Source organism: Xyrauchen texanus, chromosome 34 (assembly GCF_025860055.1).
Source record: "Xyrauchen texanus isolate HMW12.3.18 chromosome 34, RBS_HiC_50CHRs, whole genome shotgun sequence".
NCBI classification, from domain to species: domain Eukaryota; kingdom Metazoa; phylum Chordata; class Actinopteri; order Cypriniformes; family Catostomidae; genus Xyrauchen; species Xyrauchen texanus.
The window spans coordinates 20367939-20389821 of NC_068309.1; the positions used below are offsets into that span (position 1 = coordinate 20367939).

Here is a 21883-nt window from a genome sequence, read left to right on the forward strand (position 1 = left end):
CATGGAAGGCTTATCTATGACAGATGCATTGAAAATCTGTTGAAATCCCAATGTGTTGAAATCCAAAAACATCAAATACTGAGGTGTTCAGGAGATAAGCAGCAGCCATTATCTGCTGGAAGATCAAATTCATGACATAAAACAATATTAACAGAGTACAGACTTCATAAGTTTGATAGCACCTTAAGTAGGCTGTCAAAAGGCCTAGCATGTGGTGATTGGCCACTGAAAGCGGTTTAGCCATGAACCACACTCTCTTAAATTCATAACCCCTTTTAAAGTTTTACCTTTAATTGCTTTTAGATTTTCATTATTTTTAAGGGCTGATGAAACAGTACACTTTTTAGCCATTCTATGCTCTTATTTGAGCATTTCTAGACATTTTCAAATGTACAAGCACACCTGTGGAGCTGAAAGCACATCTGCACAAGTTATAAGACACAGAACATGCCACTGCTCATCTGAAAGCCATAACATCCCCCTTGGACAATGGCTACCACACTGAATGTAGCTGTTCAGACAGTGAAAATACATGTCTATCTTTAGAAAAAAGCACCGTTGGATGATAGAAACACAATAAAAACCTTTGGCCGCAGGGAATAGCCCTCTCATCCCACAGAGATTTGCCCCCTAGGGTCTTCACAGAGGAGAGAGACGGGCGCTGGGTTTGTTTCTGGTTTAACCAAAAAAACTAAAAATAAATAAAGGCTAAAAAATGACCTACAAATGCAGTATGTTTCCATTTTTTTCACTCAAACAAAAAATTGTTAACAAACACATGAGGAGCAAGCATTTAGAAGCCGACATATGCCTTTTTACCATGTAAGGGGGCATTGCATGTTGATGACAAAAATACTAAAGTACTGTATATTATGGCACAAAATCCTATCCTCCTCACAGTACAGTACACTTGCAGTCTTATTGATTAAGGAAGCTGTAGTATTTTTGGCATTACTATAGTACTTTTTGAATAGGGCTTGAGGTTGGCATAAAATAAAAATGTCACATCACAGTCATTACCAAGGTTTTGCTTCAGTGCAAATTTGTGTTAAAAAAAAGGTCATAAGGATATAGCAGCTTCTGGTGTAATTGTTATTGGTTTATATATGTTTATTTAAAAATTACACTTTTTTCATTAAATGTTAACTGTTTCCCTAATAGCTGCAATACAAGCCACTATCTGTCCCTGTGTTCAGCTTTAAAGGGATAGTCTCATCATTTTCTCACACACACACTCATGCCATCCCAGATGTGTGTGACTTTATTTCTTCTCCTGAATACAAACAAAGATATTTAGAAGATTATTTCAGCTCTGTAGGTCCTCACAATGCAAGTAAACAGTGTAAAAGGCAGCATAAATGTAATCCATATGACTCCAGTGGTTAAACCTATATGTTAAGTAGTGATATTTTAGGTGTGGATGAGAAACAAATCCATGTTTTCACTATAAATTATCCTCCCTGCCCATTAGGTGGTGGTATGCATGAAAAATACGAATCACCAAAAATAAAAGAAGAAGAATGTGAAAGTTTAAGTGGAGATATAAAGTAAAAAAGCACTTATTTACTGATCTATTTCTCACCCAAATTTATCATTTCACTTTTGAAGATGTGGATTTAACCACTCAAGTCTTGTGGATTACTTTTATGGTGCCTTTATGTGCTTTTGGAGCTTCAAAATTCTGGTCAACATTCACTTGCGTTGCAAGGACCTACACAGCTGAAATATTCAAAAAATCACCGTTTGTGTTCAGTAGAAGAAAGAAAATCATAAACATCTGATATGGCATGAGTGAATTATGAGAGAATTTTCATTTTTGGGTGAACTATTCCTATTCCTAAGAGATACATATTTCATTGTGCTTTGTAAAGAGTGTTTCTATTTTATCTTCAAATAATCATATTCTAGAGGGAGTAAATAGACAGAGCATGTGAGTAGAGAACACTAACAACATCCCACACGCACACATAAATTAATTCTACATTACTATTTATGTATATCCTACATATTTTTTGTAGTATTTTATGGCATACCATCACAAACAGTCATGGCGCTTTCAAAGATTTGAAACATTACTTTACTAATGCATATTACAATACGGAATGCAAATTCATACCTAGATCCACATCAATCAAATCAAAATAATTTCTTGTGTAGCTAGCTAATATGTTCGAAATTTGCCTTGTGGAACAAAATAAGTCAAAATATAAGAACATTTTAAACAGTAACCAGTACTGTGTTTGTCAGTACAGCAGTATTGAGAAGATGAGCTTGAGGTGACTGAGGTATATCTGGCCTAACTATGAAAACCCTGTGATCTAGTGAAATATACGGAGAGAGGCTGGAACTTAAATGCTGATGCACCATCTGATAAGAGAAACTACAACCAAAATACAAGTTAAAGCAATATTCTTTTTAAAAAGCTAAAGATGATCAATCATTCTGAATGCAGGGTTAATGCACTGTAGCAAAACCCTGGACCACTTACCAACAGCATTATCAATCTATCAAATACCCTGCTGAAAAGTTGCAGTTGCTGTTCGCCAGGCTTCTTGAATTAGCTTAACCAGCAAGAATACCTTGGTCGAGCTTGGGCCAGCTTCACCAATGAGGTATTTATGATGAACTGAAAGGATATGCTGGTCCAGCAGCTAGACCAGCATCAAACCAGTACTAACCCAAATAAAATAAATGTTGGACTAAGCCAGACTTTACAGCAGGGTAGTAAGAATAAAGGAACAGACAGGTGGAATAAACCATTGAAGTCAGGTGTGGACATGAAGATGTTGGCTGGCTGAGCAATGGTGGAAGGAGCTCAGAGTTTGGGGGGAGAGTGGCCTATTCTCTGGGACTTCACAGGAGAGTGCTGTGGTCTGGGTCTAATGTGTCCATACTAGCCAAAATGGCTTTCTGGTCTTCTCGGGGTGGGCGACGGTACAGCAGAGCAGAGAAGCGGGTGTAAGGGTCCTGGCGGGTCAACTTTTTCTTCTTCTTGCGGAGGTAGAGAGCTTCTTCTGGCTGGAGGACCTGAGAGGCGTGGGGCTGCTGGGTCTGAGAGGGGGGCACAGCTGTATACACAAAGCAAGCAGAGGAGAAGAGGCAAAGGTCAGAGGTTAGCAGAGATAGTCCATTAAACAACTTCCTTAATTTGAACCGATTTCGTTATTTATTAAAATAATTTTAATCAGGTCTTTTTTAATTGAATCATTAGAAAATTAAGAAAAACTGTGCTTAAAGATATGTAATTTATTCAATAGTAAAATTATTTGTCCTATCCTAGTTTAACATACAGAGACAACTAAAAGTAAGCTATTCCTTGACTGATATTCCAGAAAATTGTACACACTGTGGCTCTGTGGTTTTATCAAAATTAGGTGTGTTAATGATGAATCGATTAATTGTCATCAATAATTTGATCGACTAAGCTTATCGATTGTTGATTAATTAATTTCAGGACAAATGCGTTCAGTAATCATGCCAGCAGATGTTGAAAAGGTCATACAGGTATACAGTCATTCCGCTGCTAAAAGGCACTTGTGCGCTGCATGTCACGTCTTCACATCACAGAAGAAGACGCACAGATGGACGATATTTTCACCGAGACTGATTCAAGGAAATCCATGGCTTTAGTCTTGTTAGACCTGAGTGCTGCATTCGATCTGGTTGACCATGATATCTTGTTGGCTCTCTTAGCAGTGGGCCTTCGTGGTACTGTATTAAAGTGTTTCCGCTCCTATTTGACAAATAGGTGGTTCAGTGTTCGCATTGGCCATCACTCCTCCTCTAACATAACTCTCAAATGTAGAGTTCCTCAGGGATCAATCCTTGGTCCGGTGTTGTTCTCCCTGTATATGCTCCCTCTCGCTTTTATTTTTAATAAATACAGTTGCTTTTCATTTATATGCTGACGACACTCAGATCTATCTTCCACTAAAACATAATGATACATTAGCTTTACAACCCTAGTTGGACTGTCTACAAGAGTTTAAGTTATGGTTTGCAAATAACTTCCTGAACCAAAATGAAGATAAAACAGAAATTATTTTATTTGGGCCTAAGGAAAATTGTGCTGCTGACCTCGACCTAGGTTCTCTTGCCCCATCTAAAACACAATGCACCAGGAACCTGGGTGTACAATTTGATACCAATTAAAAATTTTATAAACAAATTAGTGAGGTTGTAAAGTCATGCTTTTTTCATCTTCGCCTTCTTACTAAAGTAAAACCTTTTTTATCCACGCGCAACTTTCAAACTGTGATTCATGCTTTGGTAACATCTCATTTAGTTTATTATAATTCACTGTACTACAGTGTGTCTCAGTCTTTCCTCTCTCGTCTACAGCTGGTACAAAATGCAGCTGCCAGATTATCACAGGGACTTGCAAGTATGAGTCAGTTGCACCAATTCTAATAGCTTTGCACTGGCTTCCTGTCAAGTACACAATTGACAATACAATTTTACTGTTTGTTTACAAAGCACTACATAATGTTTCCCTTAAATATCTGTCAGACTTGCTTCAGCCATATACTTCATCTAGAACACTGAGATCTTCGCTCCCTCAATTTCAACCTTCAAGTCTACTCTAAAGACATATTTATTCTCTTTGGCTTTCAATACTCTTTAATTATTGTGACTTCTTTTATCTTCATATTATTGTATTTTTATCTACTTTGTTTGTATGTTTTATTTTCCTGTAATAACCATTTTACCATGTAAAGCACTTTGGTCAACCATGGTTGTTTTTAAAATATTAATAAATAAAATATTGATTGATTGATTGATGAAGATGAAGTGGGCTCACTAGCCATTTTTCACTAACGGGCCAGTGCTAGCCAGGGCTATCAACTATTCAGCCAGGGCCAATAGCCTCGGACGTCGAGCAGCAAGACCTAAATCAATCTGCATTCCCACCATCAGGACAATAGCCCCATAGCGTTGCCCTAAAACCTGCCCTTAATACGCCGCCCTGGTGCCAACATCATACAACCTGCCCATTTCACAAGCAAGAGGGAAACTAAAGCTGAGGTTTTAGACACTGGAAACTAGCTAGCCCACGAAATGAACACGGATTTGTACTGTGCCAGCAATTTATTTGTATTTTTTGTGCGCTGGATACACAACTTGGCAAGTTTGGCGACAATTTACTTAATCATGTCTTCGTTTAGTAGACGACGCATTGATCTGACGTTGCACAATTACTGACCAGTACTGACGATTCTCCATTCTCTGTGAATGAAAAATTGGAATAGGTGAATCTCGATGCTGAAACCTCTGACATGACTCAGTTAAACTTCACTTTTGACATTGCCCATGAATCAATCCCCAGATGGCCTTCTTTGGCCCAAGGGTGAATGGTGGGCCAGGGGGTTTGGCCAATGGCCCCAAGGAAGCACCTAGGAGGCACAATGAAGCACTGGAAGTGCCAGTGGGAACGCAACTGGCACGTCTTCATTTGCAGTATTAACTTTAACAATTAATTGATTGTTAATTTCCATAATGATCGATTATGAAAATGTCTGAAAATTGACATCCCTAATCAAAATATTGCTTTTTGTTTGAACAACCCACACACCCACCATGCTGTGGAGAATTCTCTGGGCCAGCAAAGCCTCAATCACCTTTTTGCCTATGTATTTTTAATTGCATTTCACTCTTAATGAATCTACAAACAAATAGAAAAAAACGAATAGTCTATCCAGTTAGAATTTATTCCTTGATGCTTTCAAGCGAAGTGTCACAACTATTTCACAAATCGCATGCCCGAAGCAGCGCGTGAATCTGAGTTCCACCCTGTCAGGCCTTCAGAATTTCTGCAGAATCCCTCAACGGTGCAAATGCATGTGCAACTAAAGTCAGATTGGCAGATTGATCAGCCAATCAGATTGATTTATTTGTTCTTGGTGGGTGTGATCTTTAGGATATGTCCTAGTCAAGGCCTTCTAGCTGGCCTTGAGTGATGCAATCACGCTTTAAGTGATGTACATAATTTAAGAGCGAAAAGAGTAAGATCAAGCTGTCTGAGGAGTCGGCTGTCATCACTGCTGTGATGTAAATCCTTATGGATTTACAAACACGAGATGTTCTGCATGACCGTGTGATTGCTTAACATATTAAACAGGAAAGGAGGGCTGATTTTCACTTCAAGCAAATTGGAAGTGCTTTTTGCATTGTTATAGCAACTTCAGGAGTTTTATAAATGTAAATTAGGCTGCTTGAGAATTCAGTGTCAGATCAAGTTTTGAAAAGTAGTGCTGCGTTCCATTCAACTTGGAAAGTCAGATTTTACAACTTCCTACTAGGAGAAGTGCATTGGAATGCACCTTGAAGTCAGAAATACAACTTGTAGGCTGGTGCAGAAATTCTCAACTCCGATTTCGCGAGATGTAGGGGCATGATGTCACACAAACATGTCAACACTCAGGGAGATATACAAAGTGATAAACATTCACTTTATTAAGTAATATCGATAAATGTGTTCATTTCCACATTACATGATATTAAAGCTTGTTTAACAAATGCCTGCAGAAACATGTGTATCTGAGAGAGCACTCACTGTAATTAATTTTTAAATTATCCAAATCTTTTCACAAGTGCCTAAAACTTTTGTACAGAAATGTAGCCTGTGAATTGGTCCTCACCTGTCTTTTGTCTGGTCTTGGAGTTGTTATTGTTGATTCCAACTTTCTTTGCTTTTTTCAATCGTTGATATCTGAGTTCTTCCATCCTCTCAGACACTGCAGAGCCACTTGGTGCACCTCGACGTTTTCTGTGCAGGCAAAGAGAGGCACAATCATTACACAGGGAAAGGATAGTGGCTCACCCAGTTGTGTTAAACTGGTCATAGTAATGACCACATAGCCGTGCTCAAGTTATTGCAGCTAGTGCAGGGCTACAGGCAATTCCGATTACCTATAAATGTGTTACAGTCAAATGCTCTGGACCAGGCAGTCTGTTTAGCATGATAAATATGGCACAAAATGTTTATTTGAGTGGAAAGAGGGGTAAACTCTGAACTTTTCAGGTCTTACAACTACAAGTTTTAATTAATTTAATTAGTCCTCAAGCTAACACAGCATAAGTCAAAATGCAAATATTTGTCAGATTTCATCATATATTAGTAGGAAATTTTAAAATGTATACAGTACCTCGTATGGCAACATAATGTATCTGTTTAAAGATAAATTTTGAGAAATAATGACATAGATTGAGGTAATTCCAATGGATAAGCATACAGTAATTTAAGACATATTAAAATAATACTTTAGTGGTAAAGTAATTTTTCAAAATGCATGTTTAATTTAAATAAATGCATTCTTAGACAGTTAATCTGAATGAAAATTCTTCCCATCCAAATACAGTTTAGAGGCACTTAAACCAGCAACCCATATACTCTGCCCCAACCACACATACACACATAACTCTCACGATGCACAGTAAAATATCAGAAATTGCATTATAGAGGGTCCTTCTGCTGAGGCTGCCGAGAGAAATTAAAGGCCATTAGTAGAGGGGTAAAATCACAGCTTAGCGACAAAGCATTGTCAAAGATGTGCTCATAGACATGAATACTGTCTACAATGGGCTTCACCATGCTGACAGGGGGAGAGATGGCGGGAGGGGAAAATGGCTAGTTGGGAACAGTCACATAATGAAAAATCAAACAAAGCACTTGGACAACAAATGCGACAATTTAATCAGATATTTGTTTGTTTTTCAACTGAAGAGCAATATTTAGCAATGGCATGCATGGCATTTTACACATGGAACAGAACTTTAAAGGAGAATACTCTGGATTAGCACTTCATTGGGTGAAAGCAACAACTTAAAAAGGAGTGTTTTCTGGTGCCAACAGTACTTTACCCATTTTAAAGGAAGTGCATTAACTGTTTTGGAAGAAAACTTGCTTTGCATGATTGTGATACCGGTAGGTGTTCTGCAGTCCAAACTTACAAGTGCTGTGTTTATATTAGATCAATGGAGCTTATATAATAAAAGTGCTGTAATGTTTTTAAATGTTGCATTTTGATCATCCTTGTAAGGTTCATGGGTATGAAATTCCTCGAATTGGTTTCAAGCAATAAAAAGCATCTACCCAAAATGAAGTATAGCATGCAACTCAGTCTCCTGCTTGAGATGGATTCTGATGACTGGTCACCTATTTTCTGGACAAGCTAAAATGCACAGCTTCTGTGAGTAGTGTTTGTCTTGCGATTTCTTATATACTTAATTTAGAAGCACATTTTCAGGAGGTTCTATGTAATCTCAAACCATGATAAGCAGTCCAATCAATTTAAATTCAAGCTGAAGTGTGTAATTTCTGCACCACTAGCTGCACCAAATAGAACAGCAAAAATACATTTTGTTTTCAAACAACTTTCCCGCCCTGTCTGCTTATAATCATTATTAACAAGTTCTCAAACATGCATTCTTGTCCTCAGTGATGAGGACACAACACTGTGCTAATATACTCTGATAGTGTTTCCTGATACTGCTCAGTGGCATTGCCACACAGCTAGTGAATCGATATTGAATCATTTGAATCTACAGCGTGAAACATACAGCACGACCAGTGCAATCTGCTTCTCGAATGAATGATTCTTATGAGCTGATTCATTTGAATCTACAGCGTGAAACATACAGCATGTTCAGTGTAGTCTGATTCATGAATAAATAATTCTTATGAACTGATTCATTAAATCTACAGCAAGAACATACAGCACAACCAGCACAGTCTAATCCCCAAACATATTATTCTTATGAGTTGGTTCTTTTGAATCTACACTGCAAAACATAGCGCTTCATACAGAACTAAGGACTTTTATAAGCCAATTCTTTTTAGTGATTAAAACATTTACTGAACCAAAAGTAATTCAATTCTTCATCTGACTTAAAATGAACCAAGAATTAAGTTATTACTGGATGGTTGTTGATATAACATTGTGTATTTAAAGATACACATTAAGAGTTGTGTTGTAATTAGTGATATTTGATAAAAATGAATTAAAAAGTCTGTTTCAAATGCACACCATTTCAAGAATTTGCTCTGATAAAATATGAAATGATCACATCATTTGGTAACTGACTGCTGATGGCAGTAAAACTAATTAAAAATTGCATTTCTTATTTCCTAAAAACACACTCAACTTGCTACACTCAACTCAAGTTACACACTTCAGCATTAAAAGTGTAATCCTCACTAAATCAATAAGTTATTGACATATATAATTTCCATTGCGTCTCAAGCATGAGGTTGTGTAGACCAAGTGATCTATGCTTTTAATCAATAACTGGGAAACATACATATGCATACTATGACCAGAATGCATATAGGCTTCAAGACTGCAGAACAAAAATGTGTAGCTATCTCAAATTAAATGTCAAAAAGTAAAAGAAACATCAGTCACAAACTAAAGGATAGCAAGACCCAAAGACTTGTATTCCCCTTTAAAGGACGAGGTGAATAAAAGCCCCACCTGCTGCCCCCCCCTCCTTTCAGACATGGATCCAACCCTTACCTATTGTGGTGTAGAGGACCTGGTCACAACAACGCTGCCCAGATAGCTGAGATCAATCAAAAACAAAGCAGAAAAGACTCCAGGAGTCATTAAGAATGACCAAATGTCCTAATTAAGATGATGACGACATTGCAACAGATGAGAGCAGTCCCTGCAACACGATTCGCCCAACAAGCCTCCCCCTGGCAGTCAGAGCTGGGGTGACCTGGGTGACAGGAGGCAGGAGAGAGGGGGGATTGTGGAAAAGGCAATCATGCTGTCAAGTTATTTTGGAACAGGAGAGGAGCCCTGTGCCTGTTGTGCTGGACACACCAACCTCAGCCTCCACATCAAACATTCTGTGAGTCATCCTAAAAAGCCTGGAGTTGGTCAAAACATTGGGCTTCATTTGGACTGGGATTGGTCAATTGCATTGCACATGTGGGGTTCCTCCTGTTGGGTGAAAAGCAGGGTAAAGCATGACAGTGCATGGAAAGGCTGAGATCCAGTGGTGGTATCCCTCTGATTCCAGGCTTTTTAGGGGCTTCGTTACTGCATTTTAAATTTAAATTCTTCAAATGGAACTTCTCCACACAAGTAGCCCTAAAAGGTCTGTCACCATGTCTGTGAAGCAGATAATTCATCATGTCTTGACTTGGAAACTGTTACCCCACAACCACATTTGGTTAAATTAGTTAACTTCTGATCTAAGACAAGTGTATTAATGTGCTTCACAGACCTTATGAATGAAACTGGATGTTTGACATGAAAAGCAGAATTAGTGGCACAGAATACTACAGCATGACTCATCTATGTAGAAAATGGTTTTGAATGGTTTTGAATAATGCAGGGCATCTGGGGCAGTTTATTTCGGAAAGCATGTGTTTTAACACTATTCAAACTAAGTTTAAGGCAAGCAGCAAAATTATGTATTTTGCCCTTGACAACACATGTAAACAAATTTAAGCTTTAGACTAATGTCAAATAGATTGTTGTGTTATTGCTGCACTGAGACCCCAGAAAGTTCCTAGATGTTACACTTAGGCCAGATGATGCATGGTTTCAGTCCACATGCTATAAGCCTATTGCACCTACCCTGAAGCTGATAACTGGGGTGGAGAAGGTTCTGAAGGAAGGATCTCCTCCTCAGTCCTCCTTTGGGTTGGCATCTGCCCAAAAATGTTGCCACTTTCTACAGGAGGTGAAGGGGATTGTGACGGATAGCTTGCTGCGGAGGTGGCAAATGCCATGTGGGATCGATAGCTGGGACTTGCCCTTCGGCTGCCTTGGCCTTGAGCAGGAGAGGAGGAGAGGGAGGACCTCTTAGAGAAGCTAACAGAAGAAGGGGGTTGGAGGGTGATCTCCGACATCTCAGGAGGAATTGGGGGTTGGATGACACTGGGGCGTGGCCTAGGGCGCACTACAATCTCAGGTGAGCCTTCATGAGAGCTAATGGGGCTCTGAGTTAGAGGTGAGAGACGGGACGGCTGGAGAACAACCATGCTGGGTTCCATCCTACGGGGCTGCCTGGGGCTAAGCCTGGGTGTCAGCTCATACCATCGGGTGTCTAGGCTTCCAAATGAGCTCGGGCCAACCATATGAGACACTGGGTCAGGGTAAGGCAATACCGGTACACCTAAACCGTGGCTTGTGTGTCTTAGCTGCCCTAGACTCTGTGCCTCTTGCATAGGTAAACGCTTGTCTGGAAGGCCCTGAGGCTTGACCTTGCCGGGAGACTTGACAGGGCAGCTCTTTGGGGCCTTCAGCTGCAGGATACCAGGGTAAGGAGATACCTGGAGGGCAGTAGGAGGAAGAACAAGAGGGGGTGGAAGGGGAGATTCTTGATGAAGATGCAAAGGGTGTGGGGGTGGAAAAATAAAGTGAGGACCCTCAATTGTGGCAAATGAGAAATCGGGTCGTTGCCAGATGTCTGGAGAGCGCGAAGAGGAGGGGTGTGCCAATGGAAGGGTGTAGCCAGAGACTGCATAATGCTGAATCTCTCCCTCACTAATTTCTTCTGGGATGGTGTGATGACCAAAAGGCCCCTCCAGGTGGTAAGGGGGTGAAGACATTACTGAGCTGAGAGGGCTGGTGTCTGCCATGTAGAAGGGGGGTGGAGGCTCAGGTTCTCCTGGACTTCCCAAATAGCTGTAGAACTGGCCATGGGAAAAGGCCCGAAAGTGAGGAGCACCACGGATCTGCCCTGTAGCCTGGAGTCGACTGGTCTCCATGATAGTCATACCTTCCATGGGCCGCTTGAAGCGGGGACTGTAGGCTGGGGGCTGCAAATAAGACTCCTGGCTAGAGGAGATGGGGGAGATCTGATGGGGTCTGAGGGCAGCCATCACTGGCGGCATTGGGCCCGGATCATCATTCTCCTCATCTGACTGTCGAAATTCAGGGTACAGGTCAGACTCCTCCACGAAGGGGAAGCCCACAATGCGCGTGCCTTAACTGGAGTCTCCATATCTGAAGGATCCATGACAAAGCGCCCATCTGGGCCCCGGCTGATCAATTCAATAGGCGTGGTAGCCTCTGCCTCATGCTTGGAGACACTATATTTCTTGCTAATTATTGCTCTCTTGGTCTTCTTGTATAAAGAAAGCTCCTTCTCCTTGGCAGGACTTTGAGGAAACTTCTTGGCTCGTAAACCATCCTCTGAGGACTCTGAAGGTGGTCCTATGGAGCGGACACTTTCTGGACTTATTTTCCCCGAAGATGACCTATAACAATGAGATAGTAAGACAAATTTGTAAATTATATCACCTTTGTTGGGGTTTTTGCTCATTAAAAACTACACTTGGTTATACATTTTATGATGTTTCATCACTCATCCAAGAGGCCTCATCCATTATCTAATGGTAGGGAATACTTGGTATTCAAACATATTCACAAGTCCACCACAATAGACCACTCCTCTCTGTGGAATTCTCTTTGACAATCTCAGATGGACCATGGACCCAAGGTTCTTCAAACTAAATAATTAAAGTGTAGAGCACAATACTGTTTTAATATAATTAACAAATTTCAATAGTTAAATTATACATTTGTTGTTTAGATTAAGCTTTTATACAAAGCAAATCACAGTTCACTTATTACATGGAACAAGTCCCTGGAGAAACCTGTGGTATTTTTCTCAAGACAAAATACTGATAGCTCAGGAATCACTCTTTGCAAGTTTTAAACCTACAACTTTGGGGTTGCCAGCACAGATCTTCAACTACTTCAGGCTAGATCACAACAACCACCTCCATAGGCAGCTACAGATCACCACTTCGCCTTAGTACAATGACCTATTTTGTCGACCAGTGAATTTAGCACTGTATTTTAACATGCTTAATTCTTTTTGCTTTTTTATATCATTTACTCTGTTAAAGAAATGTTTGTAATTCAATACAAGTTAAACTGTATTGACAGCATAATGATGACCACCACTACCACCACCACCACAAAAAAAAAAAAAAAAAAGATTTCAAGCAAATATTGCATTTTCAGTAAATAACTTAATATACATAGCACTTACAATGGAGGTTAATAAGGCCAGTCAACAAAACGTAAAATCCACAGTTTCAAAAGTATAGCCACGGGACTTACTGTAAATATAATAAATATTAACATGACTCTAGTGTGATAAAATTATACAAAGTTATATCCAACATTTATATTTCATTGTCATGATGACACAACCCCAACTTTCACATGTTGTTCTTGCAAGAATACCAAGAAGACAGGTGACGTAACTGTCTTGTTTACATGGAGCAGACAGGGTATTTTGCTGAACTGCTTTAATCAAAATTATGCAACTAATGCTGTCAATTTAGCTTAACTTCTATTAAACCAAGAACCTTCCTGTAACCTGTTGGTATATTCATACCCATTAATAAGACATCAAGCTGTTTCTGGGGCTATCTTGACAAAGTTGAAACATTTCTGAATTCAATCTGTAGGCCCCAAGCCTTCAATTTAATTTTCCTCTCTTTGTGGGCCTTTATCACAATGACTAGTTAAGTTCCTTTAGTTCAGGCCACGTTTGTGGGATAAATGTGACTTGTTTATGATTTGTATCATTCACACATTTATTTTTGGTTTGAACATTATATCTAAAAGGTCTTGGGAAGTTAAACAGGTCAATTTTAGGGCCGGAATTAAGTGGCACCTTGTTATCTAACCCAGCAAATAAAGTTAAATTTAGGTATGGCAGCCATTTGTGGCCTTTTCATGATAACATTTATTATGGATGTTATTCCTTTCAAGAGTATCTTTTGAGAATTTTCATTCTTCTTTCTGGCTATATCTTGTCATAACTCATTTTTGTTAAGGCCTTATACTCTCCGGACACCATTGTTTGAATATCATAAGTAATTCTGTTTGCAGAAAAACTATTTTCTCAAGGAATGAATAATTCATTTATGTGTGCCCTGTAAACATATATTAAATAATGAATTCCTTATTTAACATAGATGGTGACATTTTCCAAGACATTCAAGTGAATTGAAAAATTACATGTGGGACAAAGAGAGTATTTATCTGACCAAACAACGAGAAATAACAAGAGTAGTCCAGAAAACAAGAGAGAAAATCAGGAGATGTTAGAGCCATATTATTTTATTCAGTAACAAATGCACAGTACATGTAAATGCTGTAGATTTGTTTTTGCTGAATCATTACAGCATGCACGTTGTAATGGCTGTGGTGATGGAGCTAGGTTTCCATGACAACTGCCTACTGATGACCACCAGGTGCTGACGTTATGCCTGCTCCAAGCAACAACACAGTGCACCATCAAGCAGGCTCGTCCCCAGCCAAGCACAGGAAACACAAAGCAGATTCACTAGCATAGAAATGGAAAACTTCTCACAATTATTCTCACAAATGTTTAGAGGCATTACAATAGATCTGTCGAAAATAGAAAAACTAAAAAATCTAGTGAAACACTTGTACAGATTTGTGCACCACTTTGAAGTTGATAGGGCTTGTCAACCAGGAAATAAACAAACATTGTTGGGATAAAAAAATAGATATGACTTCAAATATTCAGTGTTGTGTTAGCTGTAATTATCTTTAACAGCTGACCAAGTAGTACGTTGCTGTACATTGTGATGAAAGATAACGACCCCAGGACTGTTGATAGAAAGATGTAATAACACCTTGTAGAAGCCACCACAATGAACAGTCTATATTCCCAGTACCTTTAAATGGCCTTCTTTGCTAATTTCCCCTGGAATGTAATGAGTTAGCGCAATCTACAAAGACTAGATTGAAATTCTATATCATCTTATATCTAGGCTTCAACGAACAAAAGGTTGTCATATCAGGTCAGATCATTTAAAATCTTTATTGACTATACAAAGCTGAGTATTTAAGAATGATTGCCAGGCCTTACAATAACACAGTTAATCCAATAAATAGCTGGTATGCACTTTTTGGCACAGAATATTTCATTAAAGCTCAGGGTTATTTTTCCATATCTCTAAAAGGTAATTCCAAATAACAAAATGTACATAAGCTTTAACATTTATAAACTACAATATTTCACACATTGACCATTACAATGTTTGAATCCAGAAACAAATCAATAAATAACAAGCACTAAGCAATTTGCACGCAGGAAAAGCAGTCGCTGCATGTTAACCTCTGGCGTGCAAGGGTGTGTTGGCCACATACAGGCAGTGGTTCAGAGGATGCTTGGGAGGGAGAAATCTGAAACAAATGTTATTGAGTGATTAAGACACATGAAAGAGAGGGTAAGCCACCTCTTTGTAGCCAGTAGGCTCACCTTTTGCTATTTTATTTTAACAGCTTACAAATAAATACAAATATAATTATAATTACAGTATAAAGTTTGTATTTGTACAATCCATAAAGTAACAAAAAATAATATTATATATATATATATATATATATATTATTATTATTATTATTATTATTATTATTATATAAATTATGCATTCAAAGCTTAAAATAAAGCAGGAAAGAAAATAATGTAACTTTTAAACATAACACTAATGTCATCAAATATAGAAAGAGTGAATGTAAGAACTTTATTATTGTATGTTTATCAGCTCATGTCACAGCATGGTGAACAATGCACAGAGGGTGGTATTTTAATAAAGATATAATGGTTTTGATCAGTAGTGAAAATATATGGTAGACAGGAGTGAGGAAAAGCAGCAGACCACCCAGTGCGACCCATCATAAGTGAGAATAAAGTAACAGAGTTGCTTCACAAAAAAGTTCAAACTCACATTTGCACCCAAATCTCATTCACTGGCTGAGCAAACCAGGTCCAGCAACCTATTGGGTGAATTTATATTTGATTGTGGAGTTTAATTAAAGGAATATTTCACCCAAAAATGAAAATTCTTTTATCATTTACACATCCTCATGCCATCCCAGATGTTTATGACTTTTTTTCTTCTGCTGAATACAAAAGAAGATTTTTGGAAATATATCTCAGCTCTGTAGGTCCATACTTTTCAAGTGAATGGTGATCAGACCTTTGTAACTCCAAAAATCACATAAAGGAAACAGTAATCTATTTGACTCCAGTGTTTAAATCCATTTAATCATAAACAATATAATTGGTAATATAATAACAATATTTAAGTCCTTTTTTTTAACTCCAAATTTCCACTTCCACTTTGAAAATAAACAGGCACAACAAGTGAAAGTGAAAGTGGAGATTTAGAGTAAATAGGACTTTGATTTTGATGTTTCGCAACAAAATCTATTATATTGCTTCTGAAGATATGGATTTCACCACTGGAGTCTTATCAATTACTATGTTTCCTTTGTGATTTTTGGAGCTAACACAAAGTCTGATTACCATTCACTTGTATTGTATGGACCTACAGAGCTTCTTCATAAAAATCTTAGCTTGTGCTCTGCTAAAAAAAGAAAGTCATTCACATCTAGGATGGCATGAGTGTGAGTAAATGATGAGGGAATTTTCATTTTCGGGTGAACTATCGCATTATGTTTGATACTAAAATGTGTCTGTATAACTAAAAATGATTTAATGTTAATCTGATTGCTTGATTGTGTATACAATTAAAAGTAAGTGTTATGAAAATCTTTCCTGCAAACTTGACAAGGTTTTGTGACCACACTTGGTCCCATCGATTTTAAATTCCCTACCTCATTATCAAATCAAAGGTGCTGTGTCACCCTCTGGTGGACATATCGGGGGGAGGGGGGGACGAATGCATTAAATTAAAGGTATATTCCAGATTATTTTCAACCAAAAGTCTATGGACTGCATGTTTAGTATGTTGTGAATTACCTCAGAAAATAATTCTGAGAACATTTGCAATAAATAAACGTACAAGAGTAGCCTACCAGGCAAACAGGCAGCAGTAAGAATAAATGTAACATAAGCAACTGTCACACTATTCTGAAGAAAAACAATAACCCTAAACATTAGACATGTTAGCATGAGACTAGTGTGAAAAAAATGGTTTACCAATCCTGACCGCAAATGTTATATTCAATCTCTCACCTGATAAGTGCAAGGGTCATGGAAAGGATAAATCAATATCTTCAGAAGTGATATGATAGATGTGGATGAGAAACAGATCTGAGAAACAGATTAGAGCTTGAAAGTTTTGGACCCCATTCATTTGCATTGTATTCTACAAGGCTGAAATATTCTTCTATAAATCTAAGGTTGTGTTTAGTAAAAGAAAGAAAGTCATACATATCTGGGATGGCATGAAGGTGAGTAAATGATGATAGAATTTTCATTTTTGGGAGAACTATCCTTTAAATAATTCATGTTAGTGCAAAAAATAAAAATACAAGCTTCGCATTTTTGCCTTGTATGCTTGCTTGGTAGGCTTCCACTATAAATGCATACTGTAAACATGACAGGGACATGTGTTTAAACATCGCTGAAACAGACTGTAAGTTGATAACAAATGGGAATATTCCTTTAATTTTAGTTTGCCTAGGCAAAAGTATGAGTCAGGCAAGATGTCAAGGTGGCAAACAGCCTGCAAAAATAACCGTGCCCAGCAGCGCACATGAGATGCATGCGACGAATGGCAGTGCACACTGCTGAACAAGGTGCAGGCACTCACAGAGGACTGGAGGGCGGAGGCCTGTAGGTGCTCCTCTCCTGCCCTTCCCAGTAGGGTTCAATGCCAGGCAGTGGTGTTAGAGGACTCCTAAGGCAGGAAACACAAACGAGACGGGAGGGGCGGGGAGGGGAGAGTTCATGTTGGCCATCAATGATGCTACGTTCCATTTAACCAACATAGGAGAAAGAAAAAAAAACAGTGACATGGACAGACAGAAATGAGAGAATTAAAAAAGATGTTAAAGCTAAAGGAGTCAAGGACATAAGAAACTGTAATTATTGAGGGCACTGGACATTTGCCGTTTATAACATTGCACGGTTAATCTGTTGCACATCCATGGGTGTCGTGGCCAGCTGTGTTGCTTTGCTCCACAGGCTCCTTGTTTTGGTATACCAGTAGATCTTTGTGGCTTATTTTCATAATAAGAGTCCTAGCAATGTTTAAATTTAGAAAAAAAACAGCTTATATCACTTTGCAAAGCATTAGCCCACAAAAATCTTTGTTGGGAAAACAAATTTACATCAATGTCCCTTTAAAGCTGAAGTGTGTAATTTCGGCGCAAACCGAATGGAACTGCAAAAATACAAGTTTCTGAAAAGTCTGAAAATGCCCCTCATCTGTTGTTGATCTGTTACAAATGCTAGGTAGAAATGGATGCATTACAGTACAAATGGATGCTTTCAACATTGCCAATTTTTTCACGTGTATTTTATACTTTTATATATTCTAGTGAATGTTTAATATGAATTATACCATGGGTCTATTGAATGCTTGATTCTGATTGGTTGACAGATTAGGTGATACGGTGTGCAATTATATTTCAAGTAAAGTAGTTCCAGGTCTTGACCGCATAACAGTTCCATATCACTTTGCCAAATTATTTCAGTTCTTTCAAAGACCACAATAAAACAACCAATTAAAACAAAGACATTGTTAAGTACATCAGATAAGAATGACAAATAATATCTGTAATATCCTAAATTAATTTCAATTGAAAAGCATCCTTGGGGTCCCTCTCGTTCTTTCTCTCTCATCTCACCCACACGAGCGCACATGCACACACACGCACACACACACACAACAGTTTCTATATTATCTGAAATATCTGTTGGAAACTCCCTCATGCTCCCCCTCTCTTTACACATGTGAACACACATACATATAAGCACTACGCACACATTTACTTGGAAATATGCTGCTGAGAAGTGCTTAAACTTACATCCTGGCGATTTTGAAGAGATGTTACTTCTGACGAGTGCTGCAACAAATAAAGATAATCCCACAGGCAATCTCTCTCAGTTTCTGAGCTTGTTTCTAAAACATGTTTTAGTTCCTAAAGTGGGAAAGTGTCAATTCTCATTTTAGAGAACCTTTGATTGGACAATTTGAGTGAGTCCAAGATCAATATGTCTGGTCCACTATCCCAAAAGAGAACGGCTATATATTTTGTATCTAAATATTGTCACAGTTAGTCACAGTTAGTCACAGTTGTTCAAAAGGACACTTATTTTGATATGATTTTTGTCTTCTGTCATTAGTTTGCCCCAAAATACATTTCCCATTTTGCACTGCCCTCATCACAGCCAACATCTGTTCCCCATCTTCCTCACCTGTTCCCTATTCACTCATCAAGCACCAGTTTGTATATATACCCTCTAGTTTTGCTCATACTTGGTGAGTTCTTAAATTACCTGGTATATTATCTTGTGTGTTCCTTAGAGCATAGTCAATGTGTTTATGATATTGTTGGGTTACACATTGTTTTTTATAAGCTTCATCACCTTCATTAAAAGCCTGCATGTACATCCATTGTCTCTGACAAATCGTGACATATATGTATCGGCTAAAAGCTAGTTTTTTCAACACTTGCATATAGATGGCCTCACAGCTAATAGACATGGACTATAAGACACATGGATTTCATGGGGTCTTTAAAGCACTATACAATACTGTGATATGATAATGCTTGTGGAAACTACACATTACACTAGATAAATAATATGCAACTATTCAATAGATAAATAATATCCAAATAAATACCAATATCAAGTCACCAATGTTACTAGCACTAGGAAAGAAAGATAAACAAATAAGTGGAGATTAATAAGGAAATTAGCAATGAAAAACTGAAAAAGACAATATGCTGTTTGTAATAATAATTAAAATATTGGTGGAAAGAAACTCAAAGCTGTGTAGCAGCACATTAGCACACCATTGTAAATACAAGGTAAAACCAAAAAATATTTCAAATCAATGTGAAGAATGGTGAATCCTTAGTAGGCAACACACAGAGTGCACATTTACCATGGTACAAATTCACTAGATGTTGCTGTTATTAAGGCATTTGGACAAAGTGGTTTCCATTATTGATCAATAAACATCTTCATACAACACATTAAGAGTTACTCTATGTTTGGACTACAATAAACTTTAGAGATGAGCAAGACCCATTGCCTATGTATGAACTGACGTTGAATGTGGGAGTTACATTATTATTATTATTGTTCTACCCAGTGAACTTTATGCTCATTTAGTTGTGATGAAAATGTCCCATATCATAAGAACTCTGTCCTTATTTCCTAATGCATTTCATTTATAGACCAGTATATATCATTTAAAATGCTTAAACAAGCAATCTGTTTTAAAAGTGTTCTTCATTCTGCTTGTTGCCATGGTAACTCACACGTAGCAGGTTTAATCAAAGGGCCACTTTGAAATCCCTGACACTCTGACAGTGTCTGCACCATCCTGTCCAGAGATGGAATTCTAGGAGGACAGACTTCAATCCAATTCTACTCGACTTACTGGGGGACATTCTTATTAACAACCCAGCAGTCAGGTGATCATCCAAAGCTGAAATTTAGCATATGTCCACACTCGTATATTTTCGATAGAAAACTCTATATAATGTTATAGTTTTACAGTGGCAGAAAACACTGTAAAAATTAGATAAATCAATGGATTATCTATTAAAAACACAATAGTGTGGAAGTGGCATTGGTCAGCAAAATGCTTGCATGTGTCATCACATCCATGAACATTCACACATGTACTACAGGTAAACATCAAATTCCATTCAACTGCATACAAAGGACATACCGAACAAATAAAAACACAGATACATGAACAGCCTTTTTTGTCACCAAGGATTATCTCAATCTCCCAGCAAACTATTTTGTCTGACATTGCCCATTAACAGCCATAATATCAGGTACAGGAAAATGGAGATAAACTTAGCATCAAACCCCATAAATGCATGCTGTGAGGCACCAATGAAAATGCTGCCTGGTGGCCTGGCAGGTAGTGCACAACCTGTTGCAAAGTTACACTTATGTGCAGGTACCCTAAATTTGAAACCGGCTTAGATCACTAGAAAAATAAAAGCATGAAAAATGAAACACTGATTTAATTAAAATATTATATATATATATATATATATATATTTTTATATATATTTTGAATTCTAAAGCCTAATCAGATAATAATGATGATAAATCTGTGGTATATACTAGCCCAAAACGTTTTGACATAACCCTCTTTAAAGGGATAGTTCACCCAAAAATGAAAATGCAGTCATCATTTAATCACCCTCATGCCATCTTAAATGTGTATGACTCTCTTTCTTCTGCATAACACAATGATGTTTAGAAGAATATCTCAGCTCTGTAGGTACTCACAATGCAAGTGAATGGTGACCAGATCTTGGAAGCTCCAAATAAAGAACACATAAAAGTAATCTACAAGACTCCAGTGGTTTAATCCATATCTTCAGAATCGATATGATAAGTGTGAGTGAGAAACAGATCAATATTTTAGTCCTTTTTACCATAAATCTCCACTTTCACTTTCAAAACATGAAATAATGTCAAAGTGAAAGTGGAGATTTATAATAAAAAAGGACTTGAATATTGATCTGTGTCTCACCCACACTTATATCACTTCTGAAGATATGGATTAAACTACTGGAGTCTTGTGGATTACTTCTATAATTACTTTGTAATTTTTGGAGCTTCAAAATGTCTGGTCACCATTCACTTGCATTGTAAAAACCAACAGAGATGAGATATTCAACAGAGATGAGATATAAAGATCTAAAAATCTTTGTTTGTGTTCTGTAGAAGAAAAAGGGTCATACACATCTGGGATGGCATGTGGGTGAGTAAATGATGAGTGAATTAAAATATTTGGTCGAACTATCCCTTTAAATACAAAATCTTGACTCATCCCTCCAGGCAAGGCCAGGCTTACAATAAGATTTGAATTAAACCAATACGGCAATTAATTGCAACAACATTGAAGGTTAAGGCAAAC

The 21883-nt window shown here is 37.9% G+C and overlaps 1 protein-coding gene across 1 annotated transcript in view; it reads right to left on the minus strand.

The window, feature by feature from the left end:
• Positions 1–1323: 1323 nt before the first annotated feature.
• Positions 1324–21883, minus strand: part of igsf9bb (immunoglobulin superfamily, member 9Bb) — a 186165-nt gene continuing 165605 nt past the window's right edge. The window contains 4 exon segments of the mRNA XM_052103778.1: positions 1324–3068; positions 6639–6766; positions 10590–11940; positions 11943–12217. Coding sequence (XP_051959738.1) covers positions 2854–3068; positions 6639–6766; positions 10590–11940; positions 11943–12217 — 1969 coding nt within the window. The 3' untranslated portion in view covers positions 1324–2853.